Source organism: Sorex araneus, chromosome 4 (genome assembly GCF_027595985.1).
Source record: "Sorex araneus isolate mSorAra2 chromosome 4, mSorAra2.pri, whole genome shotgun sequence".
NCBI lineage: Eukaryota > Metazoa > Chordata > Mammalia > Eulipotyphla > Soricidae > Sorex > Sorex araneus.
The window spans coordinates 222,762,865-222,788,928 of NC_073305.1; the positions used below are offsets into that span (position 1 = coordinate 222,762,865).

The window sequence follows — 26,064 nt, forward strand, 5'->3', positions numbered from 1 at the left end:
CAACAAAAAGCAACCAAAACCACAAAAATAAAATTCTAGTGGAATTGGTTTATGTGACCAATAGAAGATGGCAGTTGTTTTCAACATCCAAAAGTCTCTGTGGCTTCCGTCTTGTCATTGTCTGCCTTAGGATTTGGGTCAGGTAGCTGCTGGGTTGTGAGAAGACCAAGGAAGAGGCCCTGTGGTGAGAAACAGACCTTAGAGAATCATTTGGAAGCAGATCTCAAATCTAGAGGAACTGGGTGCTCTAGGTGTTATAGGAAGTAATTCAAGTGCTCAGTGCTACCTGGGTCAAGAGCTATTTCTCAAACAAAAGTCCTCTGCTACTACAACCATTACAAATTGGAGTCTGCTATCACAAACTCCAGAGATCTGCCCATGTGCTCTCTCTCTCTATGTGTGTGTGTGTGTGTGTGTATGTGCATGATCATGTTATGCACTATATATATAAACTTAACTATTATTGGGGTTTGCCAGAGTCTCCTAGTATCCTTTTCCTTTCAGTACTATCAGGTCATCTGCTCATACAGCCTGGGTGGCAGGAAGGACTGTACCACAGGTCACATGTGCTAAGGAAACTTGGGCAGCATGTGTTGCATGGTATGTGGATTGAAGCAGTATTCTCCAGTGGAATTTGCTACCTCCTGCACCTGAAAAGTCCCTCTAGGCTCTGTCTTTGTGACAGAAAGCATAATATACAACTTGTGATTTCCACATAAGAGATTGCCTATGATATCATCATAGGCATCACTGGAGCATAAGACATACTTAAGTGACAAAACTAGAACTTTTCTGGGTTTTTGGATCACACTCATTGATGTTCAGGCAGTCACATGTTGTACTGGAATCCAACTAGGGTTGGGCTGACTGCATGGAAATTCCTTAGCCTAGTACTATCTTTTCAGCCACCAAAATGTGTCTATGTGACTTTTCCCTTTAAAGAAGGTCATTTTTATTTTTTTCCTCACACCTGGTGGTTCTCAGGACTTACTCCTGGCTCTGCACTTATGAATCACTCCTGGTGATGCTTGGAAGACTATATGGGATGCTGGAGATCAAACTCTATTGGTTGAGTTCAAGGTAAGTGCCCAATGTACTATATTATAACTCCAGACCCCAAGAACATGTTTTGCCAGAAATACCATAGCTGAATTTACACTAAAGAGATGACAATGCTCATATACTCTTATATATATATATATATATATATATATATATATAGTGTGTGTGTGTGTGTGTGTGTGTGTGTTGGGAAACTAGGAGGTAGAGAATGGAGGTGGGGAAATCCCACAGGAAGTCTCTTGCATGAGACCCAGATGGAAACTACAATCTCAGTAATGGAGACAGTATCAGAAAAATCCACAATCTACAATAGACATTGAATATGAACGTTTGTGTGAGTACATACACATATCTGCATGATACAATCCCATTGCCAATGTTCAGAGATTGTCTTATATCTGCCACCCTTTGGATAGCCAACTGTGAGCTCACAGAGATACCACTAAGAGGTACATATTTGGTTAAACTTTTATAAAAGAATCAGGGAACTTGCTCAAAGGGTTGAGTGCATGGTTTGCACCGAATGGTCCCTTAAACTCCCAAGGGAGTTTAGCATCTCAGCTCTGTGTGCTGTGACTTCTCCCCCATCCATAGCCAGAAATATCACTGTATCACTGTCATCCTGTTCATCGATTTGCTCGAGCGGGTGCCAGTAATGTCTTCATGTGTGTCTGTCGTGTGCTAGTGTAGCCCGATAGTGTCTGCTCTCTCCAGGAACATGAAGAGCACGTTGTTGTTACTGTTTTTGGCATATCAAATACATCACGGGTAACTTGCCAGGCTCTGCTTTGTGGGGGAAAAAATAAAAATAAAAATAAAGAGGTCACGTGACTGCGAATGCAGCAGCACTCCAGGAAAAATTGCCTTGCTCTCTTTTGGGAGCTTTGTTTTATTTTTATTTATTTATTTATTTATTTATCTATTTATTTTGCTTTTTGGGTCACACCTGGCGATGCACAGGGGTTACTCCTGGCTCTGCACTCAGGAATTATCCCTGGCGGTGCTCAGGGGACCATATGGGATGCTGGGATTTGAACCCGGGACGGCCGCGTGCAAGGCAAACGCCCTACCTGCTGTGCTATCTCTCCAGCCCCTCGGGAGCTTTGTTTTATAGTCTCTGGATCTTGGCTGTTGATGAGATTACATGGCGTGGGGGGCAGGAGTTTGTTGGTGTGACTACCAAGCTACCAGAAAATGGGGGATCTGGGTGGAAGAGGCCCAGTCCCGATCTGAGCAGGCTTGGAGATCTCAGCCACGGGTCCTGCATACCTGTGGACCATTCTCCATACTCTCAAGGTCACTCTCCACATGCTCAGAGAGGAGCCTCACCCATGAAGGAACTGACAGAGGAACCCAGGTATGCAGGTATGCCAAAAATATAAGAAAGGTAAATCTAATTATATCTGAATATTTTCGTGGCCCATAGATAGCAAAAAAACACGAGTTTCTTTCCTTGAGTGGGACTGTCTGCATATACTTTTTTTGGGGGGGGCCACACCCGGCAGCATACTGGGGTAACTAACTTCTGGCTCTGCACTCAGAAGTCACTACTGGCGGGTGCAGCGGAGGATTTATGATGCCAGGGATCAACCCCGGGTTGGTTGTATTCACAGCAATCGTCTTACCTGCTATACTTTCTCTCTGGCCCCAGATTTTTTTTTTTTCCTTTTTGGGTCCCCCCTGGCGATGCACAGGGGTTACTCCTAGCTTTGCACTCAGGAATTACTCCTGGCGGTGCTCAGGGGACCATATGGGATGCTGGGGATCGAACGCCGGTCGGCCGTATGCAAGGCAAACGCCCTACCAGCTGTTCTATCGCTCCAGCCCCACTGGACCCAGATTTCATGGCATGCTGGCGGCTTCTGGACAGCAGTAGCCCAGAGCGGAGTTCGCCCCCGCCCGGAAACTACACTTCCCAGCAGCCCGCGCGCCGGCGCCGACGCACTTCCTCCCGGCGTTCCCCGCGGCGGGAAGGAGCCGCGCGCGCTCGAGGCCGACGCGATCCGCAATCGTTCTCGCCTGCGCCGCCGCCGCCGCCGCCGTCGCTGCCGCCTCGAGAGGAGCCGCCGCGGCCGTCCCTGCCGTCGCCGTTGGCCACCATGTCCGCCCAGGCGCAGATGCGGGCCCTGCTGGACCAGCTCATGGGCACGGCCCGGGACGGTGAGTCGCGGCGGCCGGCCGGCGAGGGCTGGGGCGGGCGGAGGGGCGGCCGCCCGGCGGCCTGAGGCGGGGCCGCGCCCGTCTGCGCCTGCGCCGCGCCGCCCCGCGCCCCGCGCCCCGCGCGCGCCCGGCCTTTGTCTGCGCCGGCGCGAGCGCGGTGGCGCGCGCCCGGAGCCTCTGCGCGCGCTCGCAGACCCTTCCCCGCAGTCACACGGGCCGTCGCTAGGTAGGTGCTAGTGTAGGGATGTTGCAGGAACCGCGGCGGGCGTGCACCGGCGGTTGTGTGCGTTTCCTTTTCTGCCAAAGTAACGGAGCTGTAAGTTCACACTGGCACATGCTCAGGGCTGTGTAGAGTCTGCACCATTTCTTAGGCAAATAAGTGCTTTTTAGCTTTCTTTGTATATTGAGTTGCTTTTGAATTGCTTCCCATATTTTTATTTCATACAAACTGAACAATTGTGGCCCCTCTATTTTATTTATAAAGGTTCAGTGTATCTTTGCCTGCCTACATCAATCTGCAAGGGAGTTGCAGAAAAGCCTCATGTTCATCGAGCCGTGAGTCACAACCAATTTCTAAGCTGTTATAACAAAAAAGTGTTTGCTTTTTTTCACAAGTAATTTTAAAAGGGTAGTTTAGAAAGAAAACATTTCAATAAAAAGACACTACATTAATCCTGGATGCTTGCAAACCCTAAAATATATTCTTCCTTTAATATTACACAGCTCTGTGTCATATACACAGACTAGCTTTAAAATCTGTCACATACTAGTTTGCCTTTACTTTTATGTATCATTCCCCTGACTTCCTTACTGCAGGTGTGGGCACTTTAAACTTACAGCAGCATAAAATTCTGCAGCTGAGGTCTTGAAGAATGCAAATGGGCACAGCATGTGTTGGAGCTCACAGTGTGTATTGACTGACCCAGTTTTCTTTTCGCCTTATCTTAAAATTTTTTAGTATTGTCTTATTAAAAGTGACTCCCAGGTGCCAACTCTCTAAGGGGGGATAAAAGGGGGATAGGAATACTAGGGTTAGACTGTCAGCCGTAGAGTCTGAAAGCTTTCTCCATGTAACTCTGGGCGAAATACTGCTTACATATTTGTCCGCAACAAACTGACCAGATTCATAAGTAGCTTTTGTTGGTGGAAATTGCCAGCTATAAGTCACATGGCGATCGTGGCCTCTGATTATCATGGGTTTTGGTATTTCATTGTCTACCTGTATATGTGGGGCTAATGGCCTTTCGGTGCTCAGTCTTTTACTTCTGACTCCTTGACTTTGGCACAATGATGGGAGTCAGAGCTCATTAAGTGTGATTCTTCATGATATATTTATCATCAAAAACAACATCTGTATTCTGCTCCAGTGATAAATACCTCTAGATCAGCTTTACAGTTATTTGATAGTCTGCAAAACATCCAGGTGAATTGTTATACCGGACAAGCTTTTGTGGTTGATGTGATAATATTGTCTTATTTAAAACCACAAATGAATTTCAGGAGATGAAACCAGACAGAGGGTCAAGTTTACAGATGACCGTGTCTGCAAGAGTCACCTTCTGGACTGCTGCCCTCACGACATCCTGGCTGGGACGGTAGGTGCACAGCGGGGCATGGTGGCGGGTGGTGTGAATGAATGCTGCGTAGGCCGGGGAGCATTTTCAGGTGGGGTTGTGTTTTACTAGGCTAAAATTACCTTCCCTTCACATGATAGAATCTGCTTAGTGAAATTTCGTAAAGTGGAACGTGGACATTCTTCTTTTTGTTTGGTTTTGGGGTCCATAGTTGCTCAGGGACTCCTTCTGGCTCTGTGCTTAGGGATCACTCCTGACGGAGCTTGGGCAACCATTTGTGGTGCTGGGGATTGAACTTGGGTCATTCATGTGCCAGGCAAGCACCCTACCCGCTGTCCTGTCACTTTGGTCTCAATAACAGGTTTTACTGCCTTGAAATTCTGTGTAAAGTTCAGCATAATAGGGGATTAGTAGTTCCTGAGTGCAGGGCCAGAAGTAACCCTTGAGCAGTGCTGGGTGTGGCCCAAAGAGCAGAACAATAATGTATTATGTCCAAGTATGGACATACGAAGTCGTGAATTTTTGCATTTTATTAATGATAACAGTAAGGCATCTTGTCTTACGCTATTTATATTTTGGGGAGAAGGATGGCCACACGTGCTGGCGTGGGGCACCCACAGGCAGTGCTTTGAGGTCTCCTGGTAGATGCTTTATGGTATATGTGATGCCAAGCATTGAACCCAGGGCCTGCGTGCAAACACACTCTTCAGTTCTCTGAGCTATCTCCTCAGTACCTTTGTGTGTGTGTGTGTGTGTGTGTGTGTGTGTATGTATGTATGTATGCAAACACATGTATGTGTGTGTGTGTATATATACATATGTATCTTTTTTGCCACGCTCCAGGCCGCTTTCCACACACTTGGGTCAAGCCTCATGCATGAGTGAACGTACTCCTGGACACATCATCATAAAGGGGAATATATGCCTCTCGGAGAGCCTGGCAAGCTACTGAGAGTATCCTGCCCGCACGGAAGAGCCTGGCAAGCTCCCCGTGGCGTATTCGTTATGCCAAATACAGTAACAGTAACAGGTCTCATTCTCCAGACCTTGAAAAGAGCCTCCAATCATTGGGAAAAACGAGTAAGGAGAGGCTGCTAAAATCTCAGGGCTGGGACGAATGGAGACGTTACTGGCGCCTGCTCGATTAAATCGATGAACAGTGGATGACAGTGATACAGTGATCTTTTCTGCCACACCCAGCAGTGCTCAGGGGTTACTCTTGGCTCTACACTGAGAAATTACTCTTTTTTTTTTTTTTTGCTTTTTGGGTCACACCCAGCGATGCTCAGGGGTTACTCCTGGCTTTGCACTCAGGAATTACTCCTGGCAGTGCTTGGGGGACCATATGGGATGCCGGGGATCGAACCCGGGTCGGCCGCGTGCAAGGCAAACGCCCTACCCGCTGTGCTATCGCTCCGGCCCCGAGAAATTACTCTTGGCAATGCTTGGAGGACCATTTGGGATGCTGGGGATAGAACCTGGGTTGGCTGCATGCAAGACAAACGCCCTATCCACTCTACTATATCACTTAGCTCCTGTTTCTTAATTTTAATTTTGATTTAGTATTCAAAGAAGGTGTTACAGTTTTGGTGACTATTGAAGTTCAAGGTTATGCTACATACTTTCTAAATGGGTAAATGATTCACATGTAAATTTTCTCTTTTCTAATTTCTCACAGCGCATGGATTTAGGAGAATGTACCAAAATCCACGACTTGGCTCTCCGAGCAGATTATGAGATTGCAAGTAAAGAAAGGGACCTGTTTTTTGAATTGGATGTAAGTTTTTATTCTATGTTAATTCATCTCTATAAGTGAAGAGCTAAGCACTGAGCAAGAATAATCTATGTAAGTTGTAAAAAAAAAATAAACTAGTCACTTGTTATTTGATAGAGGTACAACAGGGGCAGTAGTACTTTGTGTCTACCACCCTACCGCTATTCTATTTTTTTTCCAAATTTTTGGGTCATACCAGTGATGCTCATGGGTTACTCCTGGCTCTCCTCTCAGGAATTACTCCTGGTGGTGCTTGAGGGACCATATGGAATGCCTAGGATGGAAGCCAGGTTGGGTGCTCATGCAAGTGCCTTACCTGCTGTACTATTTCTCTGGTCCCTCGACTTGTTTTGGTTTGTTTTATGCCACACCCAAAAGCTCAGGGACTTCTTCCAGCTCAGTGCTTGGGGGAACCATGATGTGAGATGGAAACAGGGTCACCGCATTTATTTCCATGGGACTGAGGTGAAGATAGTGAGGTCTCATACAGGCTTTATGGGTATGAGGGCCTCAGTTCACTCTAACTCTGCAAAAGAATATTCTAATACCCTTAGTACGTGTGTGTGTGTGTGTGTGTGTGTGTGTGTGTGTGTGTGTGTGTGTGTGTGTATGTTCGAGTTCGCTTGGGTGCCCACAAGCACCTTACCCATTGTACTTTGCCTATGGCCTCTTCACTTGTGTTTGATTCCTTGAACAACAGGTTGTTCATGGGGGTGGGGAGTGGGGTGTTTCCCAAGTGTTAGAGATCAAACCTAAGTTGCCTGTTAGCAAACATTTCACACTAGACTTCCAAGCTATCTCCCCTGCTTCATTTTGTAAATTAAAGGAAATGAAAAAGTCGGGCAATTCCAGGGCTTCATATACAAGGCAAGTGTTTTTCTGCTGAACTACATCCTTGGCCCTTTTTTTTTTTCCCTATGTTTGATTAAGCACTGTATTGTGTATCATTTATTTCTTTGTTAGGCCCTTAACCTATTAAACTTTCTCAGTTTAGTGGGTTTGGGTTTGGGGCCACCCTGTGTGGCTCAGGGACTGCTCCACAGCTGTGCTTGTGGGTGGGTCACTCAATAGAACTTGGACCCAGGCCACCTACAAAGTATGCACTCCTACTGCTGCACTATCTCTGTGGTCCTGCAATTTAGTGTCTGTAAAATGGCATTTCAAGGGGTCCAAGAGATAGTATGCAGTGGATAAGGCACTTGCCTAGCATGCAACTGACCCAGGTTCAATCCCCAGCACCCCATATGGTCCCCCAAGCATTGCCAGGAATGATTTCTTAGCACATAGCCAAGAGTAAGCCCTGACTGCTGGGTGTGGCCCAAAAACCAAAAAGGAAAATGCAAGGAAAATATTCTAATAATACTTTTACTGTTATTGAAAGTATTAATGGAGTATTGGTTAAATTGATCCCATCATATAGTGGAATGATGCTTTTATGAAACACATCAGAAATCTAGGTATAGGGCCAGAGAGATAGTACAGTACTAAGGTGCTTTGCCTTGCACAAGCCAACACGGATTTGATACCTGGCATCCTGTGTGATTCCTTGAGCACTACCAGGAATAATTCCTGAGTGTATAGGCAAGAGTAAGCCCTGACCATGCTCTGGGTGTGACCCTGAAAAACAAAACCAAACCATAAAACCTCTAGAAATCTCAAGTATTGGGTGTGTGTGTGTGGAGGGGGGGTCACCTTAAGAGTTTTTTGTTTGCCCAAAGGCCAGAGAGGTAGTACAGTGGGTAAGGTGCTTGTCTTATACATGATCAACCCATGTTCCATCCTTGACACCACATACGGTCCCTAAGCCCTGCAGGGCATGATTTCTGAGAGCAGATGGCTGTGACCCAAAACCAGAAGGAAAGAAAATTCGATGAGGTTGGCTGAGTATTTTCATCTCTCAAAAATGCTAGAAATTTTATTTGCCAGAATTAATGAAAGCATTGTATTTGTGGTGCAGATAGAGAGGAATTTGAATCACTTTAGTGGCTCAATTAGGAACATTTGGGAACTTTTTTTGGGTTTTTTTTTTGGTGCCACACCAGACTATGTCTAAGGCTTACTCCAAGATCTGGGCTCGGGTATCACTCCTGACTGGACTTGGGAATAGATCCAAGTTAGTACTAGGAACAAAACCTGGGTTGGTGGCATGTAAAACAAGCACCCCTATCCACTGGCTCTCTCTTTTCTTTCTTTTTTTGGGGGGGCGGGGGAAGATCCAGGGGTGCGCACCTGGCAGTGCTCAGGGTTTACTCTTGGCTCTGGTCAGCTGGCATTCTCACAGGACTATATGGGATGTGGGGGATTGAACCCTGGTTGGCTATGTGCAAGGCAAGTGTCTTGTCTGCTATACTATGCTCTGGCCCATTAAGAGCTTTTTGTTTTGGGGCTGGAGTGATAACACAGCGGGTAGGGCGTTTGCCTTGCACGCGGCCGACCCGGGTTCGATTCCCAGCATCCCATATGGTCCCCTGAGCACCGCCAGGGTTGATTCCTGAGTGCAGAGCCAGGAGTAACCCTTGTGCATCGCTAGGTGTGACCCGAAAAGCAAAAAAAAAAAGCTTTTTGTTTTGTTTTTGAACCACACTCATCACACCCATCAATGCTCAGGACTTAACTCTGGTTTCTGCTCTCAGAAGTTACTCCTGGCAGTGCTCAGGGGACCATATGGGATTCTGGGCATCAAACCCAGGTTGGCCATATGCAAGGCAAGCACTTTACTCACTGTACTATCTCTCTGCCCTCATTCTGTCCCCAAAGAGCTCTTTTTTAAGTAAAAATTTCCTTTATAGGGACCACACCTGATGGCAATGGATTGGGGCTTGTAGTGCCAGGGATTGAACTCAGGGCTTCACATGTGTATGTTCTACCACTCAGCCACATACCTTGTAAAGTCTTAATCTTAGGACTGAGTGATTGTTCAAAGGAGTAGCATTCATGCTTAGAGGAGTGAGTCTCCTAAGTTTTAAGCCCCAGAACTTTATCAACCCTTCCCGATACTATGGTACCCTGAGTAGTTCTTGGGAAGTAGTTCTCACCACTCCAAAATAGTCATAATTCAAAAAGTAATTTTCTTGGGTTTTTGTGTCTGGCCGTTGGTGTTCAGGATCAAACCTGAACTTCATGAGTAGTGAAGACCCTTAGCTCAGCTCATTGAGCATTCTTCCTGGCCCTATATATTTTCTCTTCGTTTAATAGTGTTCACATTTCCCAATTGGCTCAAGAACTCACTTGGGGACCACATCCAGTTGTTTTGGTCTAATCCTGCGGGACTGAGCAGTGCCGAAGGTTGAACCTAGGTTTTCTGCATGCCAAACGTGTACTCCAGGAACATGTACAGGGATAGTACAGGGAAGAATGTCCTTGCCTTGCACGTGGTCAACCCCAGTTTGAGCATCACATGTGATTCTCTTATCACAGATCCAGAGTAAGTTCTGAGAACTAGTGGATGTGGACCAAGAAACAAACAAAAAACCAGAAACTAATCAAGCTCTAGGGTCAGAGACAGAATTCAGTAGGCTGAGCAACATCCTTTGCATGCAGGAGGCCCTCTGGCACCTCATGGTCTCATCACTGCTGGGAGTGATTGCCACGCCCAAGGCTGTGAATAGCCCACAAGTACCACCAGGTGTGGCTTGCCAGAAACCAAAAATCAGGTGCTCCAGCCCTTTGAGCCATCTCCCTGACTCCTAGGACCTTTGTTTGATTTTGGTTTTTGGGCCACACTCCACACTCAGGAGTGCTCAGGACTTGATGGTGAGATTGGGAGGTTTTTTCCTATCACTGCTCGTAGCCTGACAGTTTGAAAATCGCTGTTCTGTTTATGTGTATAAATGCTTAGTATCTTGTTCCCCATCAGCTCTTTTCAGAATAATCAGATTTCTATTTTGTTTTTCTTTATCCCATTGGGTAAGTAATAGCAATTTTTCCTGCTATTTTAGACATTAGGAAATAACTAGTTGTATTTGTGGGTCATAATAATAGTTGTTGCATTGTTTTGAGATGGAAAGGGTACTTTCCCTACACAAGATAAGGGTATATTTCTGTGGTTCACAAAGACCAGTGAGTAGAGGATCTGCATCTCCCACAACACTTAGATGGTGTTAAATTTTTCCAGTAATATTTGTGGGAAAGTTATTGAAGGTTAGAAGTCCTTTTACAAACGTTGGAGGTAACTCAGAGAAGATCCTGTTTCTGAACGTTCACTTGGTTTAGCCAAGCCCCTTGATTAAGCATGAGTCTGTGCTTGTTGGCTGTAGAATGGTATAAGACCCTATCATTGAAGTAGTTAGAAATCAACTCGGGAGTGTATTTCCTATCAGATAAATGGGCTCTAAGACCAAATATGTAGTTGGCCACAGCTCTCTGCTTCCAATGAACTAGGCTATGGATCATTTGGAGTCTTTCATTGCCGAATGTGATCGGAGAACTGAGCTTGCCAAGAAGCGGCTGGCAGAGACGCAGGAGGAGATCAGTGCAGAAGTCTCTGCAAAGGTATGACTGGGAGACTTTTGCCTTGAGTTGTTGAATAGGTCTTGCAAACCCTGGACTGGTAAGTGACTGAGTGCTCATTTCCCTGTTGCTTGTGTTTGGGGTAGGCATCCCTGCTGGTGTTTTTGTTGTTGTTGTTTTTGCTTTTTGGGTCACACCTGGAGATGCACAGGGGTTACTCCTGACTCTGCACTCAGGAATTACTCTTGGCGGTGCTCATATGGGATGCTGGGAATTGAACCCGGTGGTCAGCTGCGCGCAAGGCAAACGCCCTATCTGCTGTGCTATGGCTCCAGCTCCCATCCCTGCTGTTTGAGGATACGGTGGCAGGGCTTGTCAGCAAGCTCTCACTGTTTAGCATGTAGCTTGGTACTCTTTAGTCAGGGAACCGGCTCAGGGGGACCATTATGGTCCCTGGAATCCAACCTGGGTGGGCATCATTGCATGGGAAGTGCCTTAATTATCTGTACAGCCCCTGACCCTCCTATTTTTGTTATGCACAGGTTGACTTCAAGGTCAGAGACACAATAGTGGCAGTAATGATGTTCTAATTGTTAACTTCTTTATTGTTTGGGATCACACCTGGGCAGTCTGGAGGCCATCAAGTGCCAGGAATTGAATTCAGGACCTGCACTTGCTAGGCACGTGCTCTACAACTGAGCCATATTTTCAGTTCCCTTCACTTGTGATTCATATCTGCTTTGAGCAGTGTCTTTGGTTATTTTCTTTTTAATGGGATGGCTAAGAAATACTGCAAAAGAACCTTTTGTTTTTTTCTGCATTAAATGTAATTTTAGATGTTTGCTTACCTAATTCTTTCTCCTTTTCAAAGGCAGAAAAAGTACACGAATTAAATGAAGAAATAGGAAAACTTCTTGCTAAAGCTGAGCAGCTGGGAGCTGAAGGAAATGTGGATGAATCCCAGAAGATTCTTATGGAAGTAGAGAAAGTTCGTGCAAAGAAAAAAGAAGCCGAGGTTGGTGAGAAAGATGTAACAGTAAATTATTTGGACTAAAATTAAGCTCTGTCTCCTATATTTTGGTATTTGGGGTGGGGGAGGGTTGGAGCCACCCGGTATTGCTGGAGTGGTATATGCACTACTGGGGATCGAACCCAGGGCTCTCTCACATGCAGGACATAATGTTCAGTGCTTTGAGCTATGTGCCTAGTCTTGTGGTGCCTCTTTTTAAGAGTTGGAAATAAGCTGTTATCTGACAGAATTGTAGGATATAGTCAGTGTAGACTTGGGTTTGTGTGTTAGCTGTTGTATAATCAGCAGTTGTGAGCATGATCCCCTAGTGTAGAGCCCAGTCGGGGCTGAGTATTGTAGTCGGGGGCGCAGGGAGTGGGGGTGGGGTGGTGGTGTAATATTAGGTATTACATCCTGTTGAACATCCCAGCAAGACCAATTTTCACTGTGGAAAATCTGCTTCCTCTGGGCTTAGTGGGTTGTCTTAGCTTGTATGATTAGGCCAGTTATATTCCAGATTGCTATCAAGAATGTATATCGGGGGCTGGAGTGATAGTACAGTGTGTAGGGCGTTTGCCTTTCACACAGCCACCTGGGTTTGATCCCCGGCATCCCATATGGTCCCCCAAGCACGGCCAGGAGTAATTCAAATCAGGCTGACGCTGATTTGAATTTCTAGCACCATATATGAGGCCCTGAGCACCATCTCCAGATGTGGCCCCAAATTGGAGTGGTTGTGTGTGTGCTTTTTTCTGTTGGGTATTCTTTTTTCTGTTGGGTATTCCGTGGTACCTCAACAGGGGCATTAGAGGCTGCTTGTGTAGACTTCGAGAGCATTGGAAATGGGAGAGAGGGACTTTGCTCAGTAAATGCTAATTGATCTTCAGCTGTGTCCCATGTGCCTTTCTAGTTTTGAGCAGGTGAAAGAGGCCCTCATGGAGACAGACGGGCTTGTGGGAGGAGCAGGAGGAGCAGCATCCCAGCAGGTAGCAAGATGGGCCCGCAGAGCCCCAATGTTGGACCCTCAGCACAGGAGCGTCACTGGTTGTGGCCCAAAACCAAAATCTAATCCCATACAGAGAAAATGCAGTCTGAGTTTGAGAATGACTTGGGTTGGCCTCTTGCAAGTGTCTGAGAGCTGAGGCAATCCTGGGATGCCCCCTCAAGCTCAGACCTTGGGTTCCTTGACCTGTTTTGATAAAGGTTATCACTGCTCCTGACCCGAAGCATAATTGATGCTCAGCTATGAGTAACTGAACACACAGCAGTACTGAGTAGGAGAGCATTACCAGGTAAAGCGGTGATAGGGACACTTAGGGTGGCACTTCAGGGTCACACTCTTTATGGTATCCTCAGCAGGGGGCTAGATTTAACTCTGAGAACATTAGTTTGTTGGGAAGGTGCCCTTTGACAGACAATGCCTTCTTCAGTGACAGGTAATCAAGAATTACAAATCAAATGCTATTGTGTATAAATGTTCAGATGTAATTAGTTCTAAAGACTGTGGAGCCCCATTTGTGACTGTTGAAGGTGCTATTTTGAAATTAATTACTTTGACCAGTATTGCTGGGTGTTGTTACTTAGTGAATTGAATTGACAGTGCTCCTGGTTATTGGGAAATTGGGTGCATAGATGAATCTTGCTTTGCTTTTTTTTTCTTTTCTTTCTTTCTTTCTTTCTTTCTTTCTTTCTTTCTTTCTTTCTTTCTTTCTTTCTTTCTTTCTTTCTTTCTTTCTTTCTTTCTTTCTTTCTTCCTTTATATATATATTTTTTTGCTTTTTGGGTCACACCTGGCGATACACAGGGGTTACTCCTGGCTCTTTACTCAGGAATTAGCCCCTGGCGGTGCTCAGGGGACCATATGGGATGCTGGGATCAGAATCCGGGTCTGCTGCGTGCAAGGCAAACGCCCTACCCGCTGTACTATTGCTCCAGCCCCAAATCGCTTTTTTTTTTTTTTTAGTGGGACTTAGATTTTGGTTTTTGGACCACACCCAGTCATGCGCCATGTTGTGCAAATCTGGGGCTCCTGCATGGCAAAGAACGTGCTCCATTTTTTTTTTTTAATTTTTATTTTTTAAAAAATTTTATCACCATGTGGAAAGTTACAGAGTTCTCAGGTTTATGTCTCAGTTATACCGTATTCAAACACCATCCCTTCACCAGTGCCCATATTCCACCACCAAAATCCCCAGTATACCCCCCGCCCCCCACCCCAACTGTATAACTGATGAATTTTACTTTATTTTCTCTTCACCTTGATTACGTTCCATATTTCAACACAAAACTCACTATTGTTGTGGGAGTTATATCCCCAAACAAGATAACCCTAATAAGGAGGCATTTGATAATTAGTTTCCCATTAAAAGATTGTATGTTTTTAGATTTTAGAAAAGGTCGTGCGGCCGCATTAGCGGCCTCGCGGCTCGGATGTGTCCCAGTCCTGAATCCTGGAGCCGTGTTAGTTGCTGCTCGGTGTCGCCAGGGTTCCATCTGGAGAAGGTGTGCTGGCGGCACCTCCTCCTTCCGGCCCCCCGGTGTTGCTGGCCCTGATTCAGGTCCAGAGCATTGTCCGGGCCGCGTTGCTCACCAGAATGCCTGCCGCTTCTCTGTGGATTGTGTCAGCAAGATCTGTGCTCCATTTTGAGCCATCTTGCCAATCCCTTTGTAGCACTGTAGCACTTTTGTCCTGTTCATCGATTTGCTTGAGCAGGCACCAGTAACGTTTCCATTGTGAGACTTGTTACTGTTTTTGGCATATCGAATACACCGTGCGGGCAGGATACTCTTGGTAGCTCTCCAAAAGGGACAGAGAAATCGAAACCGGGTTTGCCGCATGCAAGGCAAATGCCCTACCCGCTGTGCTATTGCTCTAGTCTACCAATCCCTTTGTACAGGAATTAATACTTAATTTTGTATTCTGTATATAAATTCTATGCAAGGATCTAAATGCTGTACATTGGAGTGGAAGTCTGTGTGTAGGACAGCCAGGCACTGTGGGAGTCAGTTGTGACACCACAACACCTCGGATGACTCAGGTTTGTGCTTGACTAAAGTCATCATAGATGACTCATTGTTCAGTGTCTGCAGACAGCAGTGCTGGGGCAGAGGAGGACTCTCCGTCCTCCTCTGCATGTGTTCCCTGTCTCTGAGTGCCCTAGGGAGCATCGCTGTTACAGTTCGTAAGCCAGCAGCAGGGCTGCAGTTGAGTCCTGAGCAGCACAAGGAGACAAACAGCACTTGACAGATGCTGGGACCTAGGAGTGCCTTTGTTGCCCCTGGGGATCAAGGAGATGAACTCAGAAGAGTGCTTTTCCCTCTCTGACCCACCTGCCAGCAATGCTTGGGGAAATGCCTGGCTTGGGTCAGGACCACAAGCCCGACACTCGTGTCCCACAGCCGTGTCTGAAGCACTCTTGTTTCACATAGCGTGGGAGATGATCCCTGCCACTCGCTTTCCAGGAAGCTGTGGACTCAGGCTGGATTAAGGAATCGCTCCTTGCAGGACAGGAAAGTCCTCACCTCAGTTCAGGCTTTCTGAGTGTGTCACCTTCTATCACAGAAAAGAATTTCTGGAGGAGGTGAAGTGGTGAAATAAGATAAAGAAAGAGGAAGTATGTATTCAGAGAAAACAGGCTTCTCAGAGTGTAAGAAGCTTTTTCTCACGTTAGAGAACCCGAGTTTGAAGAGCAAGCCTTTGCCACAGGGAGTACTTCAGCTGTTGATGGCCGTTTCTGTAATCTCATAGATATTTTTTTAGTTTCTTTTCTGAGGATTCCATTTTTCTCTGGCGAGGGCTTCAGTTTCTCCTCTCCAGAGAGCTCAGGACTTGTACGTTAAAGGGAAGTGATCTTCTTGCCTTTGGGCTACTTCAGGGCTAGGCTGTCTCTTCCAAAATTTTACTATTTCAACAAAAGTACAAAACCAGGACTCCCTTCCCTATCTACCTGTAATAGCTTTTTCATGTAGAGTTGTTTTCCATATGTTTATTTTCAGGCTTCACCTGACTGTGTACAGGGCTTACTCCCAGTTCTTTGCTCAGGGGTTCATAGGTAGTGCTAGGGATGGAACCAGGATTGGCTGCTTTTAAAGCAAATGCCCTGCTTGCTATACTGTTCTCCAGCCTTAACATGGTTTATTTTTATTTTTTGTTTTGGGTTTTTGGATTACACCAGGCAGTGCTCAGGGTCTGTTCCTTGCTCTGTACTCGGCTTCTTTTTTTTTTTGGGGTCACACCCGGCAATGCACAGGGTTCACTCCTGGCTCATGCACTCAGGAATTACCCCTCGTGGTGCTCAGGGGACCATATGGGATGCTGGGAATCAAACTCGGGTCAGCCACGTGCAAGGCAAACGCCCTACCCGATGTGCTATCGCTCCAGCCCCTGTACTCGGCTTCTTGTCTGAGTGTTTTGAATGTTTCTTTTGTTGCTTTGAAATTACGAGCATTAGGGGGGCTGGTGTGATAGCACACTGGGTAGGGCATTTGCCTTGCATGCGGCCAACCCAGGTTCGATTCCCAGTATCCCATATGGTCCCCTGAGCAACACCAGGGGTAATTCCTGAGTGCAAAGCCAGGAGTAACCCCTGTGCATTGCCGGGTGTGACCCAAAAAGCAAAAAAAAAAAAAAGAAATTGTGACCATTAGTTCATTTTTCAAATAGTGAAAATTGAATTGGTTTAAGTACCTGAAGGTTGGGCCAGAGAGAGAGTACAGTGGGTAGGGTGTTTCCCTTGCATGTGGCCAACCTGGGTTCGGTCGCTGGCATCCATATGGTCCCTTAGCCCCACTAGGAACAATTCCTGAGTGCTGAGCCAGGAGTAACTCCTGAATATCGCAGGATTTGGTCCCCCCACATCCCCCCACCTAATTTGAAGTTTAATAAAGAATCTAGTTTTTATTTAAAAGTCACCTCTGGGCCTGGGGAGATCGTACAGTGGGTAGGGCGCCTTGCTTGTACCTGACCTGGGTTCAATTCCCTGGCACCATATAGGGTCCCTTGAGCACCACCAGTATTTATCCCTTAGTGCAGAACTGGGCATCACCAGATAGAGCCCTAAAACAAAGCAACTAAAAGTCACCTGTGTCTAATCCTTCCAGTATTTTAACTCTGAAGATTGAGTATCTGGTGACAGTTCATTTCTCATTTCACTCTCATTTCTCTATTCCCGTTCTCCAGGAAGAATACAGAAACTCCATGCCTGCGTCTAGTTTCCAGCAGCAGAAGTTGCGTGTCTGTGAGGTCTGCTCTGCCTACCTTGGTCTCCATGACAATGACCGTCGTCTTGCAGATCACTTTGGGGGAAAGTTACACCTGGGGTTTATTCAGATCCGTGAGAAGCTTGATCAGTTGAGGGTATGTTCCAATAGTGCATTTCTGGAGAGAAGCCTGAGAATGAGAGGTCTTGTATTCATCTTTAATTTTATGGTTTTTTATTTTGGGGTTCTACGCAGCAGTGCTCAAGATTTCTTCCTGCTTTGCACTCAGGATCACTTGGTGGTGGGGCTTGGGAACCATATTGGGTGCTGGGGATCTAACCCAGGTCAGCCACATGCAAATCTAGTGCCGTACCAACTGGACTATCATTTTGCCCCTGATCTTCACATTTCTTACATTGTTGACAGGAATTGGTCTCATGCTTTCAAGGTTTCCTTTACTACTGAGCCACAGCCCTACTCCTTCATGTTTGTTTTTTTGCTTTTGAGCTAAACCCAGCAGTACTTAGGGGCTGCTCCCAATTGGAGGAAGCAGGTACCTCTGGGTGCTGCTCAAGAGTCCATGAACTTGAGTCTCCTACATGCAAGATACTCAGCACTTTGAGCTACCTCTCCAGCCCTTGCATTTCTTCTTCTTCTCTTTTAATTTTTTAAATTTTTACCCTTTTGGATTATTTGGGGGGTGGGGGGTGGCACACACCTGAAAGTGCTCAGGGCTTACTATTGTCTTTGCACTCAGGGGACCATATGGGATGCTTAGGATTAACCCTGGGTCAGCTGCACACAAGGCAGGCTTCTCGTTGCCCTGTTGCCCCGGCCCCGCCCTTACATTTTTTAAACTTTTGTGTTTTATTTTTGGGTCACAGTTCATATGTGCAGAGCTTACTCTTGACTTTACTCTCAGGTCTCACTCCTGACGGACCTGGGTGACCATAGCAGGTGCTGGGGACCAAACCGGGTCAATTGCTCTGTTCTCTGTACCATCTCTCCTGCCCCTTTGTTTAATTGTTTTGTTTTGGGGGGCCTTCATCCAGTGGTACTGAAGGCTCATGCCTGGCTCTGCACTGAGAAATTATTCCTGACGGTGCTCAAACTTGATACTTTTAAACTTATATGAGTTTTGTCTGAAATTCTCATTCACCTAAAACACCCAAGATAGGGACTTTTGTTATTTTGTTCTACATTCCCTGATTTGTGAAGAAAATGGCAGGGGCCAGGGGCCAGAACCATTGACGATAGTCCAGAGGTAAGGTACTTATATTGTCCATTGCTGACTCTGCTCTGGTCCTCGGCTCTGCATACAGTCCCCTGTACACTGCCAGAAATGATCCCTGTACAGCTCTGGATGTGTCTGAAAAACCATTAGAAGAAGGAAGGGAGGGAGGGGAAACTGGTGATTTGCTGGGTGCTGGACTCTTCCCCAAATGAAAGCAGCAGTATGATGAATTTCTTTGGACAAGTATTTTGTTGCCAAGCTTACAAAGTATGATGCTTTATTCCTTTTTCCTTATCAGTTTACGTAGTTTTTATTAAAAAAAAAACTATTAAAAAAGAAACTTATATTTCCTCTCAAAATTGCAAGTGACCAGTACTGAGATAAAGTTGCTTTGTTATTCAAGGTTCATACTCTAATTTATAACTTGCTCTTTGATTTCTTAATTTCACATTTATTTAGAAAACTGTGGCAGAAAAGCAGGACAAGAGAAATCAGGACCGCCTGAGGAGGAGAGAGGAGAGGGAACGGGAGGAGCGGCTGAGTAGGAGGTGAGACTGTGTGGCCCCACATCCAGTCCTACGGCTTTCTCTGGAGTGTTGCTTAGGTCAGATGTGGACTGTCCGGAGCATCTGCATGAACCACCACCATGTGGTGCTAGTCAGTTGCACGAGAAACTGTGTGACCAGTTTCTTTGCTGGAAAGGTGTAGGAGCACCCTAGTACCAACAAGCTGAGAAATAGGGAGAGAAATCTGCTGTTCTCAGGCTCCTGTGGATGCCACTCATAACAGTCCTGGTCAGTCCAGAGAGAGAGGATCGGGGTTAAGGTGCTTGCCTTGCATGTGGCCCATCTGGCACCTGTGGTTCTCTGAGCATTGCCCGGAGTGATCCCTGAGCACTGCTTGATAGGGCTTAATTGTGACGTTCACTTCTGTGTGTGTGTGCACACACACACACACACACAGAGAAAAGAATGACAGTTTTATTTTGCTGTGCAAAACCCACAGGAGAGTTCCTGAGGATGCAGAGCAGTGTAGGCTGTGGGAGTGTTGGGGGGCGGGGGGGAGTGGGCAGAGGGTCCAGAAGAGGATACAGTTTGGACCAGGTTGGGGCAGGCTGATACAAGGAGATGCCACAGTAGGAGCCAGCTAGATTCAGGTTTGTGGTGGAAGGCTTGGAAAGGAACATTGGGGTGAGGAGTTGGGGAGTTGAGTTGAGCGTGGCCGTATTCTGCTTATGATGCTTGAGAGACACTGGGGTTAAAATAGTCTGTTTCACATTCCTGGAGAGAGATTGGAGTTAGAAGGAGCCACTCTTTAGAAGGACTGCACTCATTTGTGGAGTATAGAATAACATCACATTAGGCTGACACCCAAGGACAGTAGATACAAGGGCCAGGATGATTGCCCCATTGTTTGAAGACTGTTTCATGAGTGAAGGGGAGAAGGCAGATGGAATAGAGAAGGGACCATTAGGAAAATGATGGCTGGAGGGGCTGGAGTGATACGGGTAGGGCATTTGCCTTGCACGCGGCCGACCCACCCGGGTTCAAATCCCAGCATCCCATATGTCCCCTGAGCAATGCCAGAGGTGATTCCTGAGTGCATGAGCCAGGAGTGACCCCTGTGCATCGCCGGGTGTGACCCAAAAAGCAAAAAAAGCAAAAAAAGCAAAAAAGAAATTGATGGCTGGAGGAACCAGTTGGGATGGGAGATGCATGCCGAAAGTAGTAATAGAACAAATATGATGACTTCTCGGTGTCTGTGTTGCAAGCCATAATGCCCAAAAGTAGAGAGAGTATGGGAATATTGTCTGCCATGGAGGCAGGGGAAAGGTGGGGGGGTATACCCGGGATATCGGTGTTTGGGAATGTGCACTGGTGGAGGGATGGGTGTTTGATCATTGTGAGATTGTATCCCAAACATGAAAGCTTGTAACTATCTCATGGTGATTCAATAAAATAAAAAATAAAATAAAATAAAAAATAATTTTTTTTAAAAAAAGAAGGAGCCACTCTTGTATTGAACATGGCTCACTGTCCTGGAGTAACTAGATTGCCTGAATGATTATCTGATGAGACTGTGTTTTTGTTTTTGTTTTTAAATTTCTTTTTGGGTCACACCCAGCGATGCTTGGGTTACTCCTGGCTCTGTACTCAGAAATTACTCCTGGCAGTGCTGGGGGAACTATATGGGATGCTGGGGATCGAACCCGGATCTGGTACAAGGCAAAAGCCCTACCCGCTGTACTATCATTCCGGCCCCTTATCTGATGATTCTGATTATAGGGTCTTGAAGCAATATAAAAATGTGTCAGGGCCCTTTCTGCATGAGGTGATTGAGGGGTGTCTAGTCTACATGTGCGGGACTCACCTCCACGTCATCTTCCTGTCCTTAGCTTGCTCCTGAGGGCAGCAGTGAAGGGTCACAGTTCACTGTCCTCTAGACACCACCATGGGCAACTACCTGTATGTTCTGTGTCTGAAATTAATATTTTAAGACTCAGTGTGAGGGGCTGGAGCGATAACACAGCGGGTAGGGCGTTTGCCTTGCACGCTGCCGACCCGGGTTCTAATCCCAGCATCCCATATGGTCCCCTGAGCACCACCAGGGGTAATTCCTGAGTGAAGAGCCAGGAGTAACCCCTGTGCATCGCCGGGTGTGACCCAAAAAAACAAACAAACAAACAAAAAAAAGACTCAGTGTGAGGTTGATGGTACTTCTCTTATTTATTTTTTTTTTTTTTTGCTTTTTGGGTCACACCCTGCACAGGGTTTACTCCTGGCTCTGCACTCAGAAATTACTCCTGGCAGTGCTCGGGGGACCATATGGGATGCTGGGAATCGAACCCAGATCAGCCACATGCAGGGCAAACGCCATACCCGCTGTGCTATCACTCCAGCCCCTGATGGTACTTGTTTTCCTCTGATTTTTTTTTTTTTTTTTGGTCACACCCGGCGATGCACAGGGGTTACTCCTGGGTCATGCGCTCAGAAACCACCTCTGGTGGTGCTCAGGGGACCATATGGGATGCTGGGAATCGAACCTGGGTTGGCTGTGTGCAAGGCAAACGCCCTACCCGCTGTGCTATCTCTCCAGCCCAGATGTTTTGTTTTGTTTTGCTTTTCGGCCACAACCACTGGTGCTTGGGTTGCTTACCTCTGGCTCTGTGCTCAGGGTTCACTCCCCTGGGGATTGGACCCAGGTTGGCTCCATGTAAGGCAAGCACCCTACCCACAATACTATCTTTAGCTCCTCTGCCTGTTACAAATAGTGACTGTTTACAGGTTGGGACTGAGCAACGGTTGGGTCACTCCGGTGGGGGCGGTGCTCAGGGGACCATCCCAGGTACCAGTGATTAAGCCTGTTTCAGTCTCGTGCAAAGCTAAGTGTCTTACTCCTGTACTATGTCTCTAGCCCCTGAATTTTTTTTTTTCAAAAAGATTTTTTTTAATGGGGGCAGAGAGATAATAGAGCATGTAAGGCTCTTGCCTTGCTCACAGCAAACCTGAGTTTGATTCCCAGCGTCCCATAATGTCCCCTGAGGACTGCTAGGAGTTTAAGTCCTGAGCACCACCAGGTGTGGCCCACCCCACAAAAAATGCAGAGAAACAAACAAAATAACCACCCAGCAAATGCTCAGGATTTACCCCTGACGTTGCTCTCAGGAACTGAGATTACAAGGCCTATGCCCTCCTTTCTGTGCTATGCTCCAGCTCCCTAAAGTCATTGATATTTTTTGATACATGTTGCCTACACATCCCACCACTGATTCGCACACACATTCAGCTGTGGATGGACAAACAGAAATAACAGTACCGGTACTCATAAAAAAGTGTGTTAATAAAACAACTTTTGGGCAGTTCTGTTTTCGTATACATTTGAACTCCTGGGAGAAAGGAGTTTAATTTATACTCATTGGTAGGTAATTATTCTCCAGGATATTTTACCATATTGCCTCCAGACACATGGTATTTTTTTTTTTTATCATTTCTTCCTTGGCACAAGTTGGTAGCAATCTAACATTCTAACATATGCTCTAGAACAGCTTTTGTGATGAAACCTCCCGATGATGTGTTTTTTTTGCTTGTTTTGTTTTTCTTTTTCTTTTTTTTTTTTTGCTTTTTGGGTCACACCTGGCGATGCACAGGGGTTACTCCTGGCTTTGCACTCAGGAATTACCCCTGGCCGTGCTCAGGGGACCATATGGGATGCTGGGATTTGAACCCGGGTTGGCCTCGTGCAAGGCAAACGCCCTACCCGCTGTGCTATCTCTCCAGTCCCCTGTTTTTCATTTTTATTGCTATCTTTGTAGCATTACCCAAGGGGCTCATGGTACTTGGCAAGTAAATGTATTTGGAAATTTGAGGATCTGCTTTAGCTTAGGTGTCTGGCATGTGCTGTGCACAGCTGGACTTTGTTCCACAGGTAGGAGCTGCAGTGCCCTATTGGGGAACTTGGAGTGCAGTTCCTGACCCCCAGGGGCTGCTGCTTCTCACCTCTGAGGGCCAGAGTGGCCAGAAAATAACAGGTCTCTGGGAGAAGTTCGTGCTGAGGGGTGGAATGTGTTCTGTGGAAATATTCTCTCTCTTTTTTTTCCCTTTCAGATCTGGATCAAGAACCAGAGATCGTAGGAGGTAGGATTCCATATCTGCTATTGAATTCTCAGATGTCTTCTTCACTTAGGTTTTTCTGGGGGCGGGAGTCACACCACCAGGTGCTCAGGACTTATTCCGGGCAGTGCACAGGGGACTGTATGAGATGCCAGGGATCAAACCCAGGTCAGCCACTTGCAAGGCAAGTGCCGTACCTGCTGTACTATCACTCCAGCCATCACATGCTTTTTTTTTTTTTTTCTTTTTGGGTCACACCTGGCGATGCTCAGGGGTTACTCCTGGCTTTGCACTCAGGAATCACTCCTGGGGTGCTCAGGGGACCATATGGGATGCTGGGAATCGGACCTGGGTCAGCCGCGTGCAGGGCAAATGCTGTGCTATCACTCTAGCCCCTCACATGCAATTTTTAAAACTTTAAATTCATTGTGGCTAAGGTCATGTTTTTACAATGGTATTGATGTTTGTGGTCTTGGTGCACATTGCTATCAGACCACCACCAAGACCCCCGCTTCCCCCATGCCCCTTTGTCACCTTTCATCCACTTACATATCTCTTATCTAGAGTTAATAGTTCATGTTTCTTTTTTTTTTTTTTCTTTTTTGGTCACACCTGATGATGCACAGGGGTTACTCCTGGCTCTGCACTCAGGAATTGACTCCTGGCGGTGCTCAGGGGACCATACGGGATGCCGGGAATCGAACCCGGGTCGGCAGCGTGCAAGGCAAACGCCCTACCCGCAGTGTATCGCTACAGCCCCAACAGTTTGTGTTCTAGCACCTTGACTTCTGTTAATCTGTTGATTTGATCCATTTCTTGTTTTGGGGGGCTGGAGTGTGGACCACATCCAGAAATGCTCAGAGGTCACTCCTAGTTCTGCACTCAGGAATTGCTCCTGGCAATGTTCAGGGGACTATATGGAGTGCCAGGGAATTCAACCTGGGTTGGCCATGTGCAAGGCAAAAGCCCTACCTCCTGTACTGTCTCCCCAGCCCCCACGTGCATTTTCTTAATAATTTTATAATGTGTTTGTGGGCCATGCCTGGTGATGCTCCGGGGTTACTCCTGGCTCAGCACTCAGGAATCATTCCAGGTGATGCTCAGGGGACGATATAGGATGCCGAGGGTCAAACCCGGGTTTGTTACATGCAAGACAAGTGCCTTACTTGCTATACTATTCCTTTGGCTTAGAAGGGCAAGACTTGCCCTGTTGTAGGGTGGGTTATTGTGCAGCAGTGAGAGCCTGGGTCACAGGGTGCTTCTAAGTCTGGTGCCACAGGGCTAGCAGAGGCTTCCTGGCAAGATGTTCCCGCAGCCTATTAGTGGGAATTTGGGTCTAGCCACAGTTCTCTTTGGCTCATGACTTAACCAGTGGAACAATTGTGCATCTGAGACGTAAGTGTGTGGGGCACTGGAGGTGATTATTGAGTGTGGAGCAGATCTGGCTGAGGGAACCGTCCAGTTTGGTTCTAAACCAGAGCCTCCCTCCATTCTGTTGAATGCAGGTCACGTTCCAGGGAGAGACGTCGGAGACGGTCCAGATCTGCCTCCAGAGAGCGACGGAAGTCTTCCCGGTCTCGGTCTCGAGACAGACACCGGCGCCACCGAAGCCGTTCCCGTAGCCACAGCAGGGGCCACCGCCGGGCCTCCAGGGACCGGAGTTCGAAATACAAGTAACTACTCTGACTCCTTCAGTAGCTGCAACCAGGAGTGAGCCCCTTCTCTTTGTGTTCCCAGGGTCTGCCGGGGGATGTCTGGGGGGCCCTTTGGCCATGCCCGATAGGGACAGAGCAGGGCCTTTAGCACACTGGCCTGTGACTGGGGTTGGATGTTGTGGCTTCATGCCTCAGGATGGAAAGAGATCCAGGGCACATGGGCCTGCTGAACTGAGAGAGTAGATGAGAGGCCAGTACTTTGTGTTTTCGATTTTTAATTTAAAAAGTCACCCTTTATAATCATACTCAGGAAATCACAGCTGGTGCTTATGTTGCTTGATGGTGATGATTTTGGTCTTTGGGTTACACCTAGCAACAGTGCTCAGGGCTTGGTCCCTGAGTGCTCTGTGGTCATTGGATCTTGGGTGTGGTGGGTTCTTGGCTTACTTCATGCCCAGTAGAAGGTCCAAATTGTTGGTGCCCTTAGGAGCCAGCCATAAGTAAATGGGAGCCTCTTCTCAGCCTCTGGTTCCTATTCCCCAGGTTCTCCAGAGACCGGGCATCCAGGGAGGAGCCTTGGGGCTGTGGACGAAGCGAGCGTGGGGCTGCCGACTGGAGGCTTGAGAGCTCCAATGGGAAGACATCTTCACGGAGGTCAGAGGAAAAGGAGGCTGGCGAGATCTGAACCCCCTACCTGGCACTGTAAATAGTCTGATAAATGTTCAACACGGCCTCATACATTCTCCTTTATATTTACTGGATGCGACTCGTCTTTTGTAGTTTAAAATTTCTATTGTTTTGGAGCTAGCCCTGCATTTCTAGAGACATACAGAGTTGCTCCTGTATTCTGGGATTACATTGAGTAGGAATAAATAAATCTGACAGTGCCTCCTGACTGCCTCCATGATCTCTGCTGTCTCTCTGTGTTCTGGATAGTTCCTTAAGCTTTCCTCTGGTGGTGACACCAGTATTTACTCTCAAACTATAGCATAAGCTGGAAAGTTCATGGGTTTCAGGGTTAAAATACTTGCACTTGGACCAGAGGGACAGTATAGGATTAAGGTGTGCATGTAGCTGACCTGAATTTGATCACCTGTACCACATGGGATCTGTTAGGAAGGACCCCTGAGCACTGCCGGGTATGGTCCCTAACCAAACATCAAAAAAAAAAACAAGTGTTTGCTTTGCATGGGGCTAACCCTAGCCCCAGCTAACCCTAACCCTAACCCTTAGACCTCTGGATGTGGCCTTAAAAAACAAAAATGAAAAAAATCAAACTGACTTGGAACCACAGACATAGTTCAGGGCTTGAGACACTTGCCTTGCTCACTGCTAAGC

General features: G+C 46.8%; 1 protein-coding gene across 5 annotated transcripts; it reads left to right on the top strand.

The window, feature by feature from the left end:
* Window positions 1-3,014: 3,014 nt before the first annotated feature.
* Window positions 3,015-25,621, top strand: LUC7L (LUC7 like). Of its 5 annotated transcripts, none has more exons than XM_055134458.1 (11): window positions 3,021-3,222; window positions 3,707-3,777; window positions 4,723-4,817; window positions 6,475-6,573; window positions 10,951-11,061; window positions 11,891-12,034; window positions 17,208-17,384; window positions 18,921-19,009; window positions 23,066-23,095; window positions 24,577-24,744; window positions 25,270-25,621. In XM_055134458.1, exons 4-11 carry the CDS (start codon window positions 6,478-6,480, stop codon window positions 25,409-25,411), a joined length of 957 nt encoding a protein of 318 aa, XP_054990433.1. In that variant the 5' UTR covers window positions 3,021-3,222; window positions 3,707-3,777; window positions 4,723-4,817; window positions 6,475-6,477; the 3' UTR covers window positions 25,412-25,621. The 5 variants fall into 5 exon arrangements, with proteins under 5 accessions (XP_054990430.1, XP_054990431.1, XP_054990429.1 ...); XM_055134459.1 differs by lacking the exon at window positions 3,021-3,222 and adding an exon at window positions 3,434-3,448; XM_055134456.1 differs by lacking the exon at window positions 3,707-3,777 and having other exon boundaries at window positions 3,018-3,222; window positions 24,577-24,781; window positions 25,270-25,409.
* Window positions 25,622-26,064: the final 443 nt, after the last annotated feature.

Bases quoted from the DNA above. Each gene is read 5' to 3' on its own strand.
- LUC7L (XM_055134454.1), top strand. From the start codon at position 3,162: ATGTCCGCCCAGGCGCAGATGCGGGCCCTGCTGGACCAGCTCATGGGC. The intron at 4,818-6,474 runs GTAGGTGCACAG...AATTTCTCACAG, and splicing joins ACGACATCCTGGCTGGGACG to CGCATGGATTTAGGAGAATG. The intron at 11,062-11,890 runs GTATGACTGGGA...TCCTTTTCAAAG, and splicing joins GTGCAGAAGTCTCTGCAAAG to GCAGAAAAAGTACACGAATT.